This window comes from Mustela nigripes, chromosome 12, assembly GCF_022355385.1.
Source record: "Mustela nigripes isolate SB6536 chromosome 12, MUSNIG.SB6536, whole genome shotgun sequence".
Taxonomy (NCBI): domain Eukaryota; kingdom Metazoa; phylum Chordata; class Mammalia; order Carnivora; family Mustelidae; genus Mustela; species Mustela nigripes.
In genome coordinates this window covers 63,725,588-63,747,525 of record NC_081568.1, presented here as the reverse complement: position 1 = coordinate 63,747,525, position 21,938 = coordinate 63,725,588, and the positions used below count along the sequence as shown (strand labels likewise).

At 39.9% G+C, this 21,938-nt stretch overlaps 1 protein-coding gene across 1 annotated transcript; it reads left to right on the top strand.

Annotated features, from left to right (window-relative positions):
- Positions 1-954: 954 nt before the first annotated feature.
- Positions 955-21,737, top strand: THOC3 (THO complex subunit 3). Its single transcript, XM_059416568.1, has 6 exons — positions 955-1,306; positions 2,061-2,217; positions 3,711-3,915; positions 8,406-8,567; positions 8,687-8,787; positions 21,153-21,737. The coding sequence occupies exons 1-6, from the start codon at positions 1,040-1,042 to the stop codon at positions 21,314-21,316; spliced, it is 1,056 nt and encodes a 351-aa protein (XP_059272551.1). The 5' UTR covers positions 955-1,039; the 3' UTR covers positions 21,317-21,737.
- The last annotated feature ends 201 nt before the right edge of the window (positions 21,738-21,938 follow it).

The following is a 21,938-nucleotide window of genomic DNA, read 5'->3' as shown; positions in this document are numbered from 1 at the left end:
GAGAATGGAGGGAATGTAGCAGCCACTATGCATTCCATCCATACTGGAACTATGCAGGCTATACATCAGGCTTCCGGACTAAAGGTGAACATTTTTTTTTTTTTTAAGATTTTATTTATTTATTTGACAGAGAGAGATCACAAGCAGGCAGAGAGTCAGGCAGAGAGAGAGGAGGAAGCAGGCTCCCTGCTGAGCAGAGAGCCCGATGTGGGGCTCGATCCCAGGACCCTGGGATCATGACCTGAGCCGAAGGCAGCAGCTTAACCCACTGAGCCACCCAGGGGCCCCTAAAGGTGAACATTTTTTTTCTGCTTCTGTCCCTCATCAATAATACCTTTCAAGACCGTAGAATTTGTTTATTTAAAGCTATGTCAAGACTCCTTCCCGGGACACCTGGGTGGCTCAGTTGGTTGAGCAGCTGCCTTCGGCTCAGGTCATGATCCCAGCGTCCTGGGATCGAGTCCCACATCGGGCTCCTTGCTCAGCAGGGAGCCTGCTTCTCCCTCTGCCTCTGTCTGCCATTCTGTCTGCCTGTGCTCGCTCTCTCCCTCTCTCGGATAAATAAATAAAATCTTAAAAAAAAAAAAAAAAGACTCCTTCTCAATCCCTCTCCTCCCCACTCTAGACCCCCGCAAACCTCTAGTTCACCAGCCGGTCCTTCTCCAGCCGGAGAGTCGAGGACCTTCTGTTCTAAGGTAGGAGACTGAGCGGTGGGGATCAACCCTTGAATAAAAGGTCTTTTGTTAATGGGGATTTGAGGTTTGGGAGGATATTGTTGGCTTTCCTTTTTAAAATTAAGCACGATACAAATAGGCCCTTAAACCTCCATAATCACTAACTGAAGGACGCTTAATAGTAATCAATCCTGTTTGAAAAGGAAGCGCGCGCGCTGCATGCCGGGATTTGTAGTCCCTGCTCGGATGGCCCTCATTGCGGCTGTGCAGGAAGAGCCTCTCGTCCAGGCGCATGCGTGCGGCGGCGGCGGCCCGACTGACTGCGCTAAGGTGGCGGTAGGAACGCGGCCTCCTGGGAGCTAGCCATGGCGGTAGCTGCGGCGGCTATGGGGCCCTCGGCGCTTGGTCAGAGCGGTCCTGGTTCAATGGCTCCATGGTGTTCAGTGACCAGCGGCCCAACACGCTACGTGCTGGGAATGCAGGAGCTGTTCCGCGGCCACAGCAAGACTCGCGAGTTCCCTGCACATAGCGCCAAGGTGCACTCGGTGGCCTGGAGCTGCGATGGGCGTCGCTTGGCCTCGGGGTCTTTCGACAAGACGGCCAGCGTATTCCTGCTGGAGAAGGACCGGTTGGTAAGCTGTCAGGGACCGGCCCAGGCCAGAGAGAGGGTCTGTGGTAAAGCCAGGTGTGGAGAGCCAGGTGTTGGAGAGAATGCGGGATGGAGGCGAGGAGAAGGGAGGGGTGTGGGGAAAAGAGGGTTGTGTAGAGCACGCTGGAGGAGTGCGGGAGTGACAAGGGTAATGATTAGGGATCTGGAAGGAATGTGGTAGAGAGGAAGATGGTGATGGTAAGAGGGAGGTGGGGATGTGAGGGAGTATAGCAGTAAGGAGGTGTAAAGATGAGCTGGGAGTGGAGGCGAGGAGAGGATGAGGACTGGTGGTGAGGAGGGTAGATGGGATTCGAGTGAGGTGGGGGTGTATGGGAGTGGTAGGAAGGAGTTGTGTGGTGGTGAGGAGTGGCTAGAGGCTGTGGTGATGGTGGGGTCCCTATGGTGGTAAGGAGGCTTCCTGTGAGAGTGAGCAAGAAGATTGGGAACCTTGGTGGAGTAAATGTGGAGAACCAGAAAGAAGGAGGAAGGCCAGGGAGGGCAAAAGAGTTAGAGCATTGCTGTGGAATCCAAATCTCAGAACAATTCAGAGTGATTGGAGAGGAAGGGAGGAGGTTATTGGGAAGAGTTTTGGGGAAGGGGTTTAAAGATTTAAAAATTCTTTTAAATTTTCTGGCTTTTTCTTTGCCACAAGGTACCTTGGTTTGAATAAGGTTTAGAAGTCACATGTGGAGGCAGGTACTTATGTGTGAAGTAGCATTTGGATTCTGTTCTTTCAGGTTAAAGAAAACAATTATCGGGGACATGGGGATAGTGTGGACCAGCTTTGTTGGCATCCGAGTAATCCTGACCTCTTTGTCACAGCATCTGGGGACAAAACCATTCGCATCTGGGATGTGAGGACTACAAAATGCATTGCCACTGTGAACACTAAAGGTGACTCTTGAGAGAGAGGGCAGTAGGAAGATGAGCAGCTTATAGTCATTCAACAAGCATTTCCCAAGTATCTTCTTTGTGTGTGGCCTCGTGTTAGGTGTGGGACATCCTGGGCTGAATAAGACAATTTCCAGCTCCCAGGACCTGTACTAGGTTTAGTGCAGGGAGAGAGACATATGTGTTAACGAAAAAACCTAACGTGATATGATATGGTTCATCTTACACTGAAGAGTCTACAAGATGGATACCTAGAATGGAAATGCTTAAGTCTGACTCTTGCCTGTGAGGACATTTGAGCGGAATTTGAGCAAATTCTTAGAATAGGTAATAGGGATTTAGTGGTCAGGGTACAGTGCATGGGTGAGGGGTGGGGTGCAGCTCTAGGAGGGAGCTTCATGTGTAGATAGATGGAGAATTTAGGAAACTGCTGATAGGCCAGAATGACTGATCTTGGGAATGAATAGTCTTGGTGGTCTGGGAGAAGACGACCTGAAGTTGTATAGTACATTTGTAGAATCTGTTCTTCACCAGGTATTGTCCTATAAACCTTGAGATCACTTACTATGTTTTACTGACTAACGTGTCATTGATTATAACATGCACCAATATTTTATGCGTTGTTAGGAAGGAAAATAAAGTTTCTAGATAAGCATCATATACCAAAAATTTCGAGATGCCTCCTAATGCATTTTAAGATATGTTGTAGAAAATAAAATGTGAAAATATATGCATCATAGAATTGATAAAGTTGGTGAGATTTTTAATTGACATGTTCACTGTGGGCCACTGGACTTTGTTGACAAGACTTGTCCCTGGAGGTGGAATCTTGTAGTGCTTTCTCCAAGTAGACAACTGGTGATTCTTAAATGAGTTAGATAGCACGTGGATGAACATTAAAAACTGGCTGTGTATGTATTTTAATGCCTACCAGAAAAAAAGATCTAGCCCATAGAATTTATTGATAAATGGAAACTGAATTTATTTAACTGAAAATTTTTGAGTCAATTTTAAGAAAAGTCTTGAATAAAGAAATATAGCTGTTATTTTTATATATAGCTATATATATTTATATATATACTTAAAGATATAGCCAACATGGATAGGACAAAAATTGGAAAAGTGGCATGTGAATGACTGGAGTTTGGGAAATGGTGGTATAAGACTAGGGGGCTTTGGAGTCAAATCTGGTTTCGAACTTGGGTGTGTTACTTCATGGCTTTGACACTTTGGCTCATCTCTCATATCTTTCATATCTTCATATGTAATATGGGGATAATAAAGTATTCCTTAGAGAGTTATGAGAGTGCATAAGGGGCAATTTGTAGACGAAAGTGTTGGACTCATAATTGGTGAGTAAGTAGTCATTCCCTTCTGTTGACTGGGACCTTGGTGAATGAGGTTTGGAGATAGCTCTGGTCTTCGTAGTATTAAAAAAAAGTTAACTGCAGGATTATAGGCAAACAGTATCTTGCTGATTATATCTGGGTTTCCAGGGGAGAACATTAATATCTGCTGGAGTCCTGATGGGCAGACCATTGCTGTAGGCAACAAGGATGATGTGGTGACCTTTATTGATGCCAAGACACACCGTTCCAAAGCGGAGGAGCAGTTCAAGTTTGAAGTCAATGAAATCTCCTGGAATAATGACAACAACATGTTCTTCCTGACAAATGGCAATGGTTGTATCAATATCCTCAGGTGAGAGGGTTCTAGCTTAGGGACTGTCATGTCTTTGTGCTGGGTGCTGCATGGATACAGAATGAATTAGATGCAAGCCTGGCCTGAAGGAGCTTAAAAGACAAATGGTAATAAAAAATCCTAACCTCTGTTGAGCACCTTTGAGCCAGGCACCTTATATTTACTGAGTCCTCAGAAATTCTCTGGGGTTGTTATTTGAGTCTTATTTGACAGATGAGGATCTGGGATTCAAGAGAGTTTAAATTATTAGTCAACAGGTGAGCACTAGAACTAGGTACACCTTGAATTATGGTTAATTTATACCCATAAAGTCTCTGCTTAAATTTCTTAAAATTTCTTTAAAATTAATTAATTAATTAATAGATTAAAAATTTTAAAATTTAGTATTTTAAATATTTAATATTTTAATTAATATTTAATATTTTAAATTTTTTAAAGATATTTAAAAATATCTTTAAATATTTTAAAATTTCTCTCCAGGGCAGCCATCTTCAGTACTTTCCTACCTCCCCAGCTTAAAAGCTTATTTTATGTACTTCCTGTTGGCAGCATTTCTCATTCTGTATTATAATTAAATGTTTGTTTGTTTTAAAGATTTTATTTGTTTAGTTGACAGAGTATACAAGCAGGGGGAGCAGCAGAGGGAGAGGGAAAAGCAGGCTCTCCACTAAACAGGGAGCCAAGTGCGGGGCTTGATCCTAGGACCCAGGATCATGACCTGAGCCGAAGGCAGATGCTTAACTGACTGAGCCACCCAGGCACCCCTATAATAAATGTTTAATTAATCTATATCTGCCATTAGACTATAAATGACATGAAGGTAGGGACCATGTGTAACTTGTTTCCTGTTGAATCCCTTGTTCCTACCTTAATACTTGCTACACAGAGTTAGGATCTCCATAAATATTTATTCTGTAAATGAATGAAGTGTTGGAATTGAAATTCAGGTCTGTTGACTCTGTTCTTTCTGCTGTCTGGGTGGGCAATGCAAGGCAATGTGAAATAGGTACTTTTCGAGAGGCATGGAGTTTGCTTTGGAATCCCAGGGATAGAAACTTAAATTGACTATGGGAGTTGGGGATTGAAAGAGGCAGCTTCTGATCTTGACCTTGAAAACTGAGTAGAATTTTAAGAATCAGCAGAAGGGAACCATACAATGGGCAAAGGTGTGAATGAACATGGCCTGTATGGACAGTAGTTGGTAGATCACAGTTGCTGAGAATGGTATCAGATAAGGTATCTGAAGAGATAGCCTGAAAATGGGAAGATAAAGTTGAAATATAATCTGGGACCAGATTATATAAAAGGCTGGAAACCTGTGCTTAGCAACTTGAATTTTATTCAAGTTGGTGTTCTATAGCTTATTATTTTTTTTTTAAGCCTTTCAGTTAGGAAATAAAACACATACACAGAAAACCACTTAAAACAACATACAGCTTGGGACACCTGGGTGGCTCGGGTGGTTGAGCAACTGCCTTCGACTCAGGTCATGATGCCAGAGCCCTGGGATCAAGTCCCACATCAGGCTCCCAGCTCCGTGGGGAGTCCGCTTTTCCCTCTGACCTTCTCCCCTCTCATTCTCTCTCTCACTGCCTCTCTCTCTCTCTCTCTCTCTCTCAAATAAATAAATAAATAAATAAACAAAACAAAACAAAAAACTGTCTTTAAAACAACACACAGCTTAATGAACTATTATCTGTGTAACCCCACCCAGGTCAAGAAATATTTGCTGCATCCCAGAAGTCCCTCCATGTCCTTTGTTCTAGTCCTCAAAAGGAAACACTATTTTGATTTTTATAGTATTTCTTCATAGTTTTAGCTACCAAGTATGCATTCCTAGACATTCTAGATTTGTCTATTTAAAAAAATTTGATGTCTTTTAAATGTGTTAAACTATGAAGTTGCTCTTCATCCTCTTCTACTTATAATATAGACTGTTAACCTGCAGAGATTCTCCTAGTCTGGATTTTGCTGATTCTGTATGCTTATTTATTTGTTGGAATATAACATACTTCCTCTCATTTACTGTTTTGTTATTTAATAATATAGTTCACTTAGGAAAGGCAGGATAAATGGTTCTTTCCCTTTGTCATCAGATAATGAATTAGTTCTCCATCACCTCCAAAGACGATTAGCTAGGTTTTATTTTTAAGACTTACTAGGGACGCCTGGGTGGCTCAGTTGATTGGACGACTGCCTTTGGCTCAGGTCATGATCCCAGAGTCCCGGGATCGAGTTCTGCATCAGGCTCCCAGCGCCATGGGGAGTCTGCTTCTCCCTCTGACCTTCCCCTCGCTCATGCTCTTTCTCACTGTCTCTCTCTCAAATAAATAAATAAAATCTTAAAAAAAAAAAAAGACTTACTGTAGGGGCGCCTGGGTGGCTCAGTGGGTTAAGCCTTTGCCTTCGGTTCAGGTCTTGATCTCAGGGTCCTGGGATCGAGCCCCACATCGGGCTCTCTGCCGGGCAGGGAGCCTGCTTCCCCCTCTTTCTCTGCCTGCTTGTGATCTCTCTCTGTCTCAAATAAATAAATAAATAAAATTTAAAAAAAAAAAGGCTTACTGTAAACTCTTGTACTTAAGCATGGGAGATGTGTTTCAGTCCATTGGAGTAATTATCTGTATGGAAACTCAAAGTATCCCTTCTTCAATGGGAGCCTCTTCAAGTTGTTCCTGAGTCTTTTTTTTTTTTTTTTGTTAACAATGCAGGTAGTCTTCAGTTTGTTGCTCTCTGATAAGACAGGATATGCCAGGTTCATCTTGTATGTTTCCTGGCTCAGACCTTTAATCAGAAAATTCTCTAAGAATCCTTGGATTCTTTTTCTGAGAAAAGGTACTGGAACTACAGATGTCCATATTGCTGGTTTGGTCATTATTTCTAGACCTTTCCTGTGGACAGAGCAAGGACATGTAAGTGTTTATTTTTAAAGATTAAAATATGTGAATAGTGAGTTTATGTTGATAACATTGAACTAAAATTCAGGACTAGTGGAATCCTACTGCGGGCACCTGGATGGCTCAGTGGGCTAAAGCCTCTGCCTTCGGCTCAGGTCATGGTCTCAGGGTCTTGGGATCGAGCCCCGTGTCGGGCTCTCTGCTCAGCAGGGAGCCTGCTTCCCCCACCCCCGCCCCCAATCTGCCTCTCTGCCTACTTGTGGTCTCTCTCTCTGTCAAATAAATAAATAAAATTAAAAAAAAAAAAGAATCCTACAAAACATTTTCTATATTATAAATAACTCTTTCCTTCCAAACTGAATATTTGAGTATTCTGATTCTCAAGGACACTGGGATTATAGAATTAGAATATCCCATGGTTACTTATTACCTTTCTCCATATTACACATAGAGGTATCTCAGAATAACAGTATTCCCACTACCACCACCACTGTGATTACTTAAAATAGTAAATTTTGCTTTTTGCATTGTTTTCCTAATTTTTCTTCGATTAAAAAAAAACAGTTAATATTATATTATCAGACCCTGATATGAGGAAGTGGTGATGCAACATGGGGGCTTAAGTGGGTAGGAGAAGAATAAATGAAACAAGATGGGATTGGGAGGGAGACAAACCATAAGTGACTCTTAATCTCACAAAACAAACTAAGGGTTGCTGGGGGGAGGGGGTTTGGGAGAAGGGGGTGGGATTATGGACATTGGGGAGGGTATGTGCTTTGGTGAGTGCTGTGAAGTGTGTAAACCTGGCGATTCACAGACCTGTACCCCTGGGGATAAAAATATATGTTTATAAAAAATAAAAAATTAAAAAAATATTATATTATCAGAGTATACTAGCTACTAGGTACTATGCTTTTCTTTTACATCTATAATTTCTACAAGAAGCTGTATATGTAATGCTCATCACCAGTCCCATGCTGATAAGTCTCTAGTCATTTTGATTGTCAAAGTTCATTCTTTAGATTCCTCAGGAAAGGTTCACGGGACAATATTCTTTAAGTTCATGCTTACAACTTATATACCTATAAAACTTACAGATATTTAATTGTGTTTACCATTTTTAATTGATAGTTTTGCTAGATATAAAAATCCTTGATTCCTATTTTCTTGCTTGTATATCTTAAATATATTATCCCATTTTCTTTTGGCATAAAGTCTTACAGTCAGAAAGGTCTGATGATAATCTATTTTTTTTTAAAGATTTTATTTATTTATTTGACAGAGAGATCACAAGTAGGCAGAGAGGCAGGCAGAGAGAGAGGGGGAAGCAGGCTCTCTGCCAAGCAGAGAGCCTATTGTGGGGCCCGATCCCAGGACCCTGAGACCATGACCTGAGCCGAAGGCAGAGGCTTAACGCCCTGAGCCACCCAGGTGCCCCATAATTTTTTTTTTTTTTTTTTTAAGTCCAGGAAAGTTTGTTTGAATTACAGTCTGATACTTGGTTGTCTTTGATTTTCTTCTTTAGTATCTCCCGTTGTCGTCTTAGTACCACAGTCCTCTTCCCATAGTTTAATTGCTGTCTGTCTTGTTTCTTAGCTATCCAGAGCTGAAGCCTGTGCAGTCTATCAATGCCCATCCTTCCAACTGCATCTGTATCAAGTTTGACCCCATGGGGAAGTACTTTGCCACAGGAAGTGCAGATGCTTTGGTCAGCCTCTGGGATGTGGATGAGTTGGTTTGTGTTCGGTGCTTTTCTAGGTAAGCAGCTCTGCCGGCACTTTCCTTGTTGGATAAATTAATTTGACTTTATTTTGGATGAAATTGTGCCCTACACTTACTGGGTTATTCTAACATGTCCTGTCTCCACTCTGTTACAGGCTGGATTGGCCTGTGAGGACCCTTAGTTTTAGTCACGATGGAAAAATGCTGGCGTCAGCCTCGGAAGATCATTTTATTGACATTGCTGAAGTAGAGACAGGTAACTGATACCCTCACTACCATAGTGAGTCTTCTATCTGTCATCTGTTGGCCATTAAGACTTTTCCTGTCATGTGTGTTTATCTTCACATTACTACTTCACTTGCATTAGCATAAATGAATTTTCCTCTTAAGACAGCTTTGTTTATTAGGACTATTATAGTCAGGTCATAAGGGAGCAAAGAGTTTAGAAAGGAGCAGGTCTGAAAAAAGGCATTTAGGAAAATATTTTGCATTTCATTAACTGTCAATTCTTCTGTTATGAAATTTTTAAAATGTGGAAAATAGGAGGAAGAAAAAAGTGATACTTTTGGTTCCACCTCTAAACACAATCTCTTTTAGTGTTGTGGTATACTTTTTTCCTGTATTTTGCCTGTATGTGAACTTAAAATAATCTTAGGAATTAATAAAATACATGTGATTTGCTTTAAAAACAACCAGTAGAATTTGAAAATAGAAAAATGAGAGGAGAGTATTCATTTTATGAAAGAATTTCCTTAGCTTTACTTATTTTTAATTAATAATTTTTTATTATCAAAGTATGACGGACATGATATTATATTAGTTTCATGTATGACAGTGATTTGACAGACATACACATTAGTCATTGATCACAATAAAGGTAGTCATCATCTGTCACCATATAACATCATTATAATATTATTGACTATATTCCTGTTGCTATACTTTATATCTTCAGGATGTATTTATTTTATAATTGGAAGTTTGTACCTCTTAATATTTCACTCATTACCCCAGCTTTCTCTCCTCTGGCACCCAACAGTTTTCTTTAATTATGAATCTGTTTCTGTTTATTTATTTACTTGTTTTGTTTTTTAGATTTCATGTACAAGTGAAATCATATTGTATTTGTCTTTCCTGATTTATTTAACTTAGCTTAATAACCCTTAGGTCCACCCCATGTTCTCATAAATGGCAAGATCTCATTCTTTTTTTATGACTGATTAATATTCCATTGTGTATATATATCTCAGATCTTTATTCATTTATCTATCCATGGATACTTAGGTTGCTCCCATATTGTGGCTATTGTAAATAATGCTGCAATAAACATAGGGGTTTACATACCTTTTTGAATTAGTATTTTGTTTTCTTTGGGTAATTACCCAGTAGTGGAATTATTGGATCATACATTTCTATTTTTAATTTCTCGAGAAAGCTCCATACTGTTTTCTGCAGTAGCTGCACCAATTTATATACCCACCAGCAGTGTATGAGGATTCCTTCTTCTTTACATCCTCACTGTTTGTTTTTTATTATCTGTTTGATACTAGCTATTTTGGTAGGTATGAGGTGATATTTCATTGTATGTGCATTTCCCTGATGATCATTGATGTGAGCACCTTTTCATGTTTGTTGGTCATCTGTGTGTCTCCTTTGGAAAAATGTCTGTCTAGGTTTTTTGTCCCCCTCCCCCCACACTTTTTTTTTTTTTTAAAGATTCACCCATTTGGGAGAGAGAGAACATGAGTGGGCCTGGGGGAAGGGGCAGAGGGAAAGAATCTCAAGCAGATTCCCTGCTGAGTGTGGATCCTGACATGGGGCTCAATCTCAGGACCCTGTGATCATGACCTGAGCCGAAATCTTAAGAGTTGGATGCTCAACTGACTAAGCCACCCAGGCACCCCGTTTTTTAATCAGCCTATTTTGTTTGTTTGTTTGTTTGTTTTTTAGTGTTGAACATAGAATTGTCTTATATATTTTGGATATTAACCTCTTAATGGATTTATTATTTGGAAGTATCTTCTCCCATTCAATAGGTTGCCTTTTTGTTTTGTTGATGGTTTCCTTTGCTATGCAGAAGCTTTTTATTTTGGTGTAGTCCCAGTATCTGATTTTTGCTTTTGTTTCTCTTTGCTTGAGGAGACATATCCATAAATACATTGCTAAAGCTGATGTTCAAGAGATTGCTGCCTGTGTTTTCTTTTAGGACTTTTATTGTTTCATATCTCACATTTAAGTCTTTAGTCCATTTTGAGCTTATTTTTGTGTATGGTGTAAGAAAGTGGTCCAATTTCATTTGTTTGAATGTAGTTGTCCTGTTTTCTCAGCACCATTTGTTGAAGAGACTGTTTTTTCCATTGCATATTCTTGCCTCCTTTGTTGTAGATTAATGATCATATTAAGTGTGGGTTTATTTCTGGGCTCTCTATCCTGTTCCATTGATCTTGCATATCTGGTTTTGTGCCAGTGCCACATTGTTTTGAATACTATAGCTTTGTAGTATATCTTGAAGTCTGGGATTGTGATACTTCTAGCTTTGTTCTTTCTTAAGATTGCTTTGGTTGCTCAGAGTCTTTTGTGGTTCCATACAAATTTTGGGATTATTTGTTCTAGTTTTGTGAAAAATACTGGTATTTTGATAGGGACTGCATTGAATCTGTGGAATGCTTTGGGTGATACGGACATTATAACAATATTAATTCTTCCAGTCCTGGACATGGTTTATTTTTCTATTTGTGTTACCTTCAATTTCTTTCTTCAGTGTCTGATAGTTTTTAGAGTATAGGTCTTTCCCCTCTGTGGTTAAATGTATTCCCAGGTATTTATTCTTTTAGGTGCAATTGTAAATGGGATTGTTTTTTAAATTTTCTTCCTACTACATCATTATTAGTGTATAGAATGCAATGGATTTCTGTATATTAATTTTGTTGCCTGCAACTTTATTGAATTCATTTTTTCTAATACTTTTTGTGGAGTCCTTACCGTTTTCTATATATAGTATCATGTCATGTGCAAATACTAACAGTTTTACTTCTTTCTTACCAATTTGGGTTCCTTTTCTTTTTTTCTCTTGTCTGGTTGCTGTGGCCAGGACTTCCAAGACTGTGTTGAATAAAATGGTGAGAGTAGACATCTTTGTCTTGTTCCTGATCTTAGGGGAAAAGCTTTCAGTTTTTCACCATTGAGTGTGTTGTTATCTGGGTTTTTCATATATGGTCTTTATATGTTGAAGTGTGTTTCCTCTAAATCCATTTTGTTGAGAGCTTTTATCAACAATGGGTGTTTATTTTTGTCAAATGTTTTTTCTGTGTCTATTGAAATGATCATATAGTTTTTATCCTTCCTCTTATTGATGTGATGTATCATATTGATTTATTTGCAAATATTGAACCATCCTGGAATAAATACCACTTGATCATGGTGTATGATCTTTTTAATGTATTGTTGAATGTGGTTTGCTAATATATTTTGTTGAGGATTGTTGCATCTATATTCATCAGAGATGTTGGCCTGCAGTTTTTTGCTTTTTGTTTTTGTTTTTGCTTTTTTTTTGGTAGTGTCTTTACCTGGTTGTGGTATCAGGGTAATGCTGGCCTCATAGAATGAATTTGGAAGTTTTTCTTCCTCGCCGATTTTTTGGAATAGTTTGAGAAGAATAGGTATTAACTGTTCCTTAAGTGTTTAATAGAATGCACCTGTGAATTCATCTGGTCCTGGAGTTTTGTTTTTTTTGGAGTTTTTTGATTACCAGTTTAGTTTCATTACTAGTAATTGGTCTGTTCAAATTTTCTCTTTCTTCTTGATTCAGTTTTGGAATATTGTATGTTTATAGGAATTTATCCAGTCCTTTGGGTTGTCCAATTTGTTGGCATATAATTTTTCATAGTATTCTCATATAACCCTTTGTATTTTTGTGGTGTCAGTTATTTCTTCTTTCATTTCTGAATTCATTTATTTGAGTTCTCTCTCTTCTTGATGCGTCTAGTAAAGGTTTATCAAACTTGTTTATGATTTCAGAGAACCAGCTCTTAGTTTCATGGATCTTTTCCAATTTTTTTAGTGTCTATTTAATTTATTTCTGCTCTAATCTTTTTTGTTTCCTTCCTTCTACTAACTTGGGGCTTTGTTCTTTTTGTAGCTCCTTTAGATGTAAGGTTAATTTGTTTATTTGGGATTTTTCTTGTTTTGTAAGGTAGGCCTGTATTGGCATAAACTTTCCTGTTAGAACTGCTTTTGCTGGATCCCAGAGATTTTGGATTGTTGTGTTTCCATTTCTATTTGTCTTCATTTTTAAAAAAATTTCCTCTTTGATTTATTCATTGACACTTTGGTTGTTTATATTGTTTAGCTTCTGTATGTTTGTGTTTTTTTCCAGTATTTTTTTTTTTTCTTGTAATTGATTCCTAGTTTCATACCATTGTGGGTCAGAAAAGATGCTTGATAGGGGTGCCTGGGTTGTTCAGTCTATGGGCATCTGCCGTTGGCCCAGTTCGTGGTCCCAGGGTCCCAGGGTCCTGGGATCTAGCCCCACATTGGGCTCCCTGCTCAGCGGGAATCCTGCTTCTTCCTTTCCGACTTCCCCTGCTTGTATTTTGTCTCTTGCTGTCTCTTTCTATCAAAAAAAAAAAAAAAAAAAAAAAAGATGGCTTGATAAAATTTCAGCCCTCTTAAATTCATTGCAACTTGTTCTATGGCCTACTGTATATGATCCATACTGGAGCATATTCCATGTGTGCTTGAAAATTATGTATATTCTGTTATTTTTGAATGGAATGTTCTGTATATATCTGTAAAGTCCATCTGGTCTAATGTGCTTTTTGTTGATTTTGTCAGGATGATCTGTCCATTGATGTGAGCATGGTGTTAAAGTCCCCTACTATTGTATTACTGTCAGTTGCTCCTTTTATGTTTGTTAATATTCACTCTATGTTTTTAGGTGCTCCTATCTCCTATGTTAGGTACATAGATACTTACAATTGTTATATCCTTTCATTGGATTGATTCCTTTATCATTATTTAATTCCTCTTTTTGTCTCTTGCTATAGTCTTTGTTGCAAAGTGTATCTTGTCTGATAGTTTTTTTTGTTTTTTTTTTTTTTTTTGGTGGGCAGCAAGGCAAAGTTTATTGGGCAATAGCAAAGTGATAGTACAAAGGTCCTGAGGAGGAAGGGGACCTGAGAGGGCTGCCTTTGTCTGATAAAAATATCACTATCCCAGCTTTTTTTTCACTTCTGTCTACATGGAATATCTTTTACCGCCCTGTCACTTTCAGTCCACATGTGTCTTTAGATTTGAAGTGAGTCTTTTTTTTTTTTTTTTTTTTAAAGATTTTATTTATTTACTTGACAGAGATCACAAGTAGGCAGAACGGCAGCAGAGAGAGAGGGAGGAGGAAGCAGGCTCCCTTTTGAGCAGAAAGCCCGATGCGGGCCTAGATCCCAGGACCCTGGGATCATGACCTGAGCTGAAGGCAGAGGCTTTAACCCACTGAGCCACCCAGGCACCCCTGAAGTGAGTCTTGTAGGCAGCATATAGTTGAGTCTTGTTTTTTCAGTTATCCAGTCACCCTGTATCTTGATTGGACCATTTAGTCAATTTACATTTGAGTAATTATTCATAGGTATGTATTTATTGCCATTTTGTTCATTGTTTTCTGTTGTTTTATGGTTCTTCTTTGTTCCTTTCTTCTCTTGCTCTCTCTTTCCTTGTGGTTGATGACTCTCTTTAATGTTATGTTTGGATTACTTTCTCTTTATTTTTTAAATACCTTTTAGAGGTTTTTGATTTGTGGTTACCATGGAGTCATAAATAACATCCTATTTGTGTAGCACTCTTTATTGTTAGTTGCTTAAGCTTGGACACATTCCAAAAAGCACTGAATTTGTACCCCTCAACATTTTATGTGTATATCATATTATATATCTTTTAATTTTGTGTATCCCTTGAGTAATTTTTGTAGATGTAATTGATTTTGCTGCTTTGTGTTTTAACCTTCATAATGGCTTTATAAGTGATTAGTCCACTACCTTTAATCATATGTTTGCTTTTACTAGTGAAATTTTTTCTTTCATAATTTTCTTCTTCTTTTTTTTTTTTTTTTTTAAAGTTTTTTTTTTTTTATCAGGGAGAGGGGGGGGGGGAGAGTGAGCACAGGCAGACAGAATGGCAGGCAGAGGCAGAGGGAGAAGCAGGCTCCCCGCTGAGCAAGGAGCCCGATGTGGGACTCGATCCCAGGACGCTGGGATCATGACCTGAGCCGAAGGCAGCTGCTTAACCAACTGAGCCACCCAGGCGTCCCTCATAATTTTCTTCTAATCATGGCCTTTTCTTTTCACTTAAAGAATTCTCTTAAATATTTCTTGTAAGGCTGGGTTAGTGGTGATGAACTTCCTTTTGTTTGAGAAACTCTTTATCTCCTTCAATTCTGAGTAATAGCCTTGCCAGGTAGAGAGTATTCTTGGTTGTAGGTTCTTGACTTCCAGCTCTTTGAATGTATCATGGCCACTCCCTTCTGGCCTGCAGAGTTTTTGCAGAGATCAGCCTATAGTCTTATGGGTTTTCTCTTATATGTGACAACTTTTCTCTTGCTGCTTTGAAGATTCTCTCTTTATCTTTAATTTTTGCCATTTTAATTATTATGTGTCTTGGTGTGAACCTTTTTGGGTTCATCTTGTTTGGAGCTTTCTTTTGTTTCCTGGATCTGATGTGTGTTTCCTTCCTCAGATTCAGGAAGCTTTCAATTGTTACCTTTTCAAATACATTTCCTGCCCCCTTTCCTCTCTCCTCCTTCGTGGACTCCTACGAAGCAAATGTTATCATGCTTGATGGTGTTGTAGAGGTTCCTTCACCTGTTCTCACTTTTATTATTCTTTTGTCTTTTTGCTGTTCATCTTAGTTATTTTCTATTACCCTGTTCTCAAGATCTCTGATCCGTTCTTCTGCACCACCCAATCTGCTGTTGATTTCCTTTGGTGTTATTTTTCATTTCAGTTACTGTATTACATTTTCTGTCTCTTTGTTGAAGTTCTCAAGGAGTTCATCCACTGTTGCAAGTCCAGTTGAGTATCTTTAGGAGCATTACTTTGAACTTCCCATCAGTCATATCACATACCTCCATTTTGTTTAGTCCTTTCTCTGTGATTTTTGTCTTGTTTGTTCATTTGGGACATATCCCTCAGTCTCCTCATTTTGTCTAACTGTGTGTTTGTTTCTGCATGTTAGGTAGGTCAGCTACATCTGACCTTGAAAGTAGTGACTATACATAGAAGAGGTCCTGTGGTGCCCTGTATGCTATCTGCCCTGGTCACCGGAACCAGGGCTGTCCCCTCTATGAGCTGTGTGCACCCTCCTGCTGTGGTTGAGCTGTGATTGCTATGGGCATGCTGACGGTGGGGGATGGGGGCTGGCTTTCAGCCCAGTTGGCTGCGCTGACCTGCTTTGCCTGCTGCAGGCGCACTGGGCAGGGTTTGCTTCCCATACTGTGGAGAGGCCTGGCTGCAGCTGCCATGGGCTTAGTGGTGGGTGGGGCTGGCACTCAGTCTGCTGTGTGTAATTAGCCTGTATGACAGCTGCAGGTACATGCAAGGGCAGGCCTTGTTCTTTGGGGTGCCAGCTGTAGGAACTATAGGCAAGCTGGTGCATAGGGTTATCTCCCCTGTCCCCTGGGTAAGGAGTCACTTTAGTGGGGTCCTGGTCCCATGTGGGCCTGCCTGCTGGATATGGCAGGGGAAGAGCTGCCTTGGAGGGGTGCCTGTGGAGGCCAGTGGACTGGGTAGGGTGGGTGGTAGGGGAATGCTGGTGTGGTGCATGTGTTGCTAACAAGGAGAGTGTTAGAATTGGCTTCTGCAAGCATCTAGCTATCAAGGCTCACGGTGGGCAAGAAAAATGGCACCCATCAACACTTTTTTATTCCTGGAGAAATCTGCACATGTTTGCTATTCCCACACACACCCTAAAATTACTTATTAAATCTCCTTCATGTATACTCTAGGCGCTTTTTAAGCTGCAGCTTCAGTGCCATCTCTGGCTGAGATACTTAGTAGTGTGCTGCTGGCTCTTTTGCCTTTCAGTTCAACTGGAGTTAAGCAGCACTGATTCTAAAGCTCCTGGAGTTAAGCCCTGCTGATTTTCAAAGCCAGACATGATGGGAACTTGTCTTCCCAGCATAGGTCCTTACAGCCACGATTGCCCCGTGTGGGATCTGATCCCTTCACTCCTCCATGCTTGTGATGGCTCTCCCGTTGGTGGTTATTTGTACAGGGGTTTGGTTCCTGGCCATGTCTCCACCCCTTCTACCCTTTCAGTGTGGCCATGTCTCTATGGTCAGCTGTGGAAGATCTCTTCTGCTGGTCTTCAGATCATTTTCAGAGTTAATTGCAGTAGATACACTTGTTGCCTCAGTGTGTCTGTGGAGGAGGTGAGCTCAGGATCCTCCTACTCTGCCATCTTGTTATTACCCTCAGATTTGTTTTGTATTGTAGCTTTATTGTTTTTGGAAATACATGATGCTTTAGTAAAAGCATTTAAACTATATATATAGAAGACTTCAAAGAGCAAAGTAAAAAAGTTGAAATTCCACCATTTAAAAATGCCACTGTTGATGACATTGTGCTAAGTGTTGTCCAGCCATTCAGATATGCAGCTCCTTTGCGTCTGCTTTGTTTGTGTGATGTGTGGATCCTCTCCTGCTCTAGGCTGTGCCTGTTCTACCTGAGCATGTTACAGCTTCGTAATGTCAGCTCTGCTGCTGCTTGTAATGCAGTCCTGAATCCCATTGAATATGTCAGGATGTTCTCAAACTGCCGGTCTTTACTTATTTATGCCTGTGAGTGCTTCAGTTGCTCTGCTCTTTGGTGGCTTTTCATTTTCGCACCATTATAAGTAAAGCTGTGAGAAATATTCCTTATGGTCTTCACTTTGGGTCATCCTTTTGGGGAAACCAGTGAAGTGGGATTGCTCCCTGAGTCCAAGGTACTGACATTTTGTGAAGGACCAAACCATGTACAGAAAAGTTATTCCAGTGTTTGTTCTTAATAACGCATGCACGTGCATGTTTTTCCCATGTTGTCCTGGCACAAGTTTGTCTGCCTCACCTAATACATATAAAATGTGATTTATTTTATTTTTATTTTTAAAAAAGATTTTATTTATTTATTTATTAGAGAGTGTGAGCGAGAGAGAGCACAAGTGGGCTGGGGTGAGGGTGGGCGGAGAGTAGCAGAGGGAGTGGGAGAAGCAGACTTACTGCTGAGGAAGGAGCCTGACGCGGGGCTTGATTCCAGCACCCCAGGATCATGACCTGAGCTGAAGGCAGATGCTTAACCAACTGAACTAGCCAGACACCCCTTATTTTTTATTTTTTAAGATTTGTTTATTTACTTTAGAGAGAGAGCACAGATGGGGGCAGGGGCAGAGGGACAGGAGGAGAGAGAATCCTCAAGCAGACATCCAGCTGAGCACAGAGCCTACCACAGGGCTTGATCCCAGGATCCTAAGATCATGACCTGAGCTGAAATCCAGAGCTGGCTGCTTAACCCTCGGAGCCACCCAGGTACCCCTAAAATATGATTTAGTTCACATATACTCTTTCAGGAATATATCAAATATGGCTGTATTAATTTTTCTAAGTAGTTCAGACATATACTTTTAACATTTTTTTAATCTTTTCTATGACCTAGGCTAAAAATTAAAAGTCAGATGACTATCAAAGGGAAGCACAATTATAGTTATAGCATTATTTCATACATAAAAGGGAAATAATCTCAATTTCATTATGAAGGACTGATTAAATAAGTTGTGATACATCCATATTACATTGTGCCAGGAGAAAAACATAGTTCCATATGCGCTGAAATGCAAGACTGGCAAGGCATTTTACTGAATGAGCAGAGCAAGTAGCCAATCAATGCACTTGATGTGTTCCCACTTAGGTAAAGAAACTAAGGCTAAATTAGTAGAAAGACTTTTGAAAGAATTTATTTCAGACTTAGAAGATTGGGAGAAGATAAATTTTACTTTAAATTATAATCTTGGGCGCCTGGGTGGCTCAGTGGGTTAAGCCGCTGCCTTCAGCTCAGGTCATGATCTCAGGGTCCTGGGATCGAGTCCCGCATCAGGCTCTCTGCTCAGCAGGGAGCCTGCTTCCTCCTCTCTCCTCTGCCTGTCTCTCTGCCTGCCTCTCTGCCTACTTGTAATCTCTCTCTGTCAAATAAATAAATAAAATCTTAAAAAAAAAAAAAAATAAAAAAATAAATAAATTATAATCTTAAGGGGCGCCTGGGTGGCTCAGTGGGTTGGGCCGCTGCCTTTGGCTCAGGTCATGATCTCAGGGTCCTGGGATCGAGTCCTGCATCGGGCTGTCTGCTCAGCAGGGAGCCTACTTCCTCCTCTCTCTCTCTGCCTACTTGTGATCTCTCTCTGTCAAATAAATAAATAAAGTCTTTAAAAAAAATTATAATCTTAAGTATTATTACTGAAATTAAGTAGATACAATGAAAAATACCGTTTTTTTAGTTACCCAAGGTGCATTTTAAGGACTTAAGTAGCCACATGTGGCTGATGGTTTCTGTATTGGATAGCACAGATGTAGAATGTTTCCATCATAGTGCTGTTTCCCAGTGCTGCTCTGTACCCTAGTGCTGTTTGAATTTTATGCAGTAAGCATGTTTTTGTATGTTGGTTTGTAAAATAGTATATATGCTCAGTATAGAATACTTGGAAAATGCTGGCCATTAAAAGGAGAAATTAATCACACATAGGTCCATAATTTGGAGATAGCTAATTCCTAACATACTAGTATATTTCCTTCCAATCTTTTTTTCATATGTAGATATTTATATATCTGTATAGATATTTTATATATAGACATTGATTCATCTGTATGTGTATACATACACTATACTATGTATAGGTGAAGTCATATGTTAAGTAAGGTTTTGTGTTTTACATATTTTTAACTGTTAAATGTAAAAGTAAGAATTAATTTTATTTCTGATAACATTTTTTTTTTAAAGATTTTATTTATTTGACAGACAGAGATCACAAGTAGGCAGAGAGGCAGGCAGAGAGAGGAGGAAGCAGGATCACCACTGAGCAGAGAGCCCGATGTGGGGCTCGATCCCAGGACCCTGGGATCATGACCTGAGCTGAAGGTAGAGGCTTTAACCCACTGAGCCACCCAGGCGCCCCTGATAACATGTATTTTAACAGTCCACTTAATTTTGGCTTTTTAGACACACCATACATATTGCACCGAGTCTTTTTAGAACTTCAGTGATCTGGAGTAGTCATGTCAGCCCCAGATAGCACCTTATTTATCATTCAGAGATTAAACTTTCCAATAAAACTGTCAAGATGTTGAATTTTATGAAGCCACATTGTTATTTAGGAAACATTTTAGGAGGCCTCTTCATGTCAGTTCTGAGTTTCTTGAACTGTATAAATTTTATTTTTACCAATCCCACGTGACGGACAAATGATGGCATAAAGGCCAGAAGAGAAGTAAAAGGAGGGTAGCAGCCTGTGAAAGTATTCTTTATGTTTGTGTAATATAGAAATTTGCTCAGACATATAGCTAGACTGCCAGATACTAGCATCATGAGAAATGTTTAACTGTCCCTGAAGTAGGATTACTTAACAAAGAGGGTCTCTCTTTCTCTCGCTCTCTCCACACACATATGTGTGCATGTTATACATATATTTTAAACAGCTTTATTAAAATATAATTTACTGTATAGTTGACCAGTTTGAAGTATATAATTTAATGTATCCTGCAACTTCAAAATAACACTGCATTGTTAATGTTTTATTACATTAATCTTAAGATTCTTTACATGAATCTTAACATAAAAGTAAAGTGGGACTAAAGGAATAATGGCTTCAGAAAAATCATGTTTAATTTCAAGTAAGAAGAGTGACATTTTTGGAGGAAAAAAATCTGTTTGCAAAGCATTGGGATTTAGAAGAAGGACCTGTGGCTTTGGAAACAGACTCACTTCATATGCTGACTCCTATGAGTATGACTTAACTGTTCACCTGTTCCTTTATAAAATGGGGTTTAAAATCATTACTTGCCTTGCTGCATTGTGATTATACTTTATTTCTAAAGTATAATGCATCTGATTCCTAAGGGGTGCTCAACAAATAACTAACTGCTGGTACTGTTTTCCTAGGGAGTATGGAATAGGTTTAGCTCATATGCTCTGCATTCAGATCTTGCTCTGCCACCTACTGGCTTGTGCTCTCTCTCTGCCTCAATGTTCTATATAAATTGGGGCAATGATTGTACCTGTCCTGTAGGGTTAGTAGGTGGATTAAATGAGGGGCGCCTGTGTGGCTCAGTCAGTTAAGTGTCTGCTTTCAGCTCAGGTCATGGTCAGGGTCCTGGGATTGAGCTGCATGTTGGGCTCCCTGCTCAGCAGAAAGTCTGCTTCACTCTCCCTCTTTATGTTTATTCTCTTCCCTCGCATCCCCATCCCCCAACCCCTCGCTCCTGCGCGCTCTCTCTCAAATAAATAAAATATCCTAAAAAAAGTGGATTAAATGAGCTAATGTAGGCAAGCACATAATGAATGTGGTTTCTTATTAACGTATTGATTCGTTTTTCTATATTGATTTTTATAGGAGACAAGCTATGGGAAGTGCAGTGTGAGTCCCCGACTTTCACCGTGGCTTGGCACCCCAAAAGGCCTCTGCTGGCGTTTGCCTGTGATGACAAAGATGGCAAATATGACAGCAGTCGGGAAGCAGGAACTGTGAAGCTGTTTGGGCTTCCTAATGACTCCTGATAGGAGGCCTTCAGGGAGAGGAGACGCTGGCAGAGGCCTTCATTTGTGTATTAGTTTGGTCTCTTCTCTTGGAGTTGATGGGCACATGAAGTGTTTGTAAATTGGTATAAATTATACAAGTCTTGTCAGTCTGCCTGTTCCAGTTCCGTTCTTGTTATGTGAACTCTTCCCATTCTTTCCCCTCCACAGGAGGTTTCTGCACGATAACACCAGAATATCTTCCTGTCTGGGTACTTCCTGTCTTCCCTGCCTTGGCGTGTGTGGTAGACTTTTTTGGGTTTGCTTCTGCTTGGACAGTACCTACCTTGGGGGGTGGGGTAAGTGAAGAAGCTGTGATGGGGTTGGAGATTTTTTACAGTAAAAAGAAATGTATATAATTTTGAGATTTGAGCATTTAATAAAGCTGACTTTAATTAAGGGACTTCTACGACTTTAAAAGTTATGGTATGTTTGTTATTATTGTTGCAGATATTGGGAAATGTTGCAGTTTTGCATTTAAAAAAAATTTCAAGTTGGATTAAAGGTTGACATTCTATCATTTAATGTCCTAACCAAGAATTCTGTGAAATGCAGGGACCCAGCATGAAGTGCAATAGCAAGCCTTAAATTCTTCAGCTTGAGT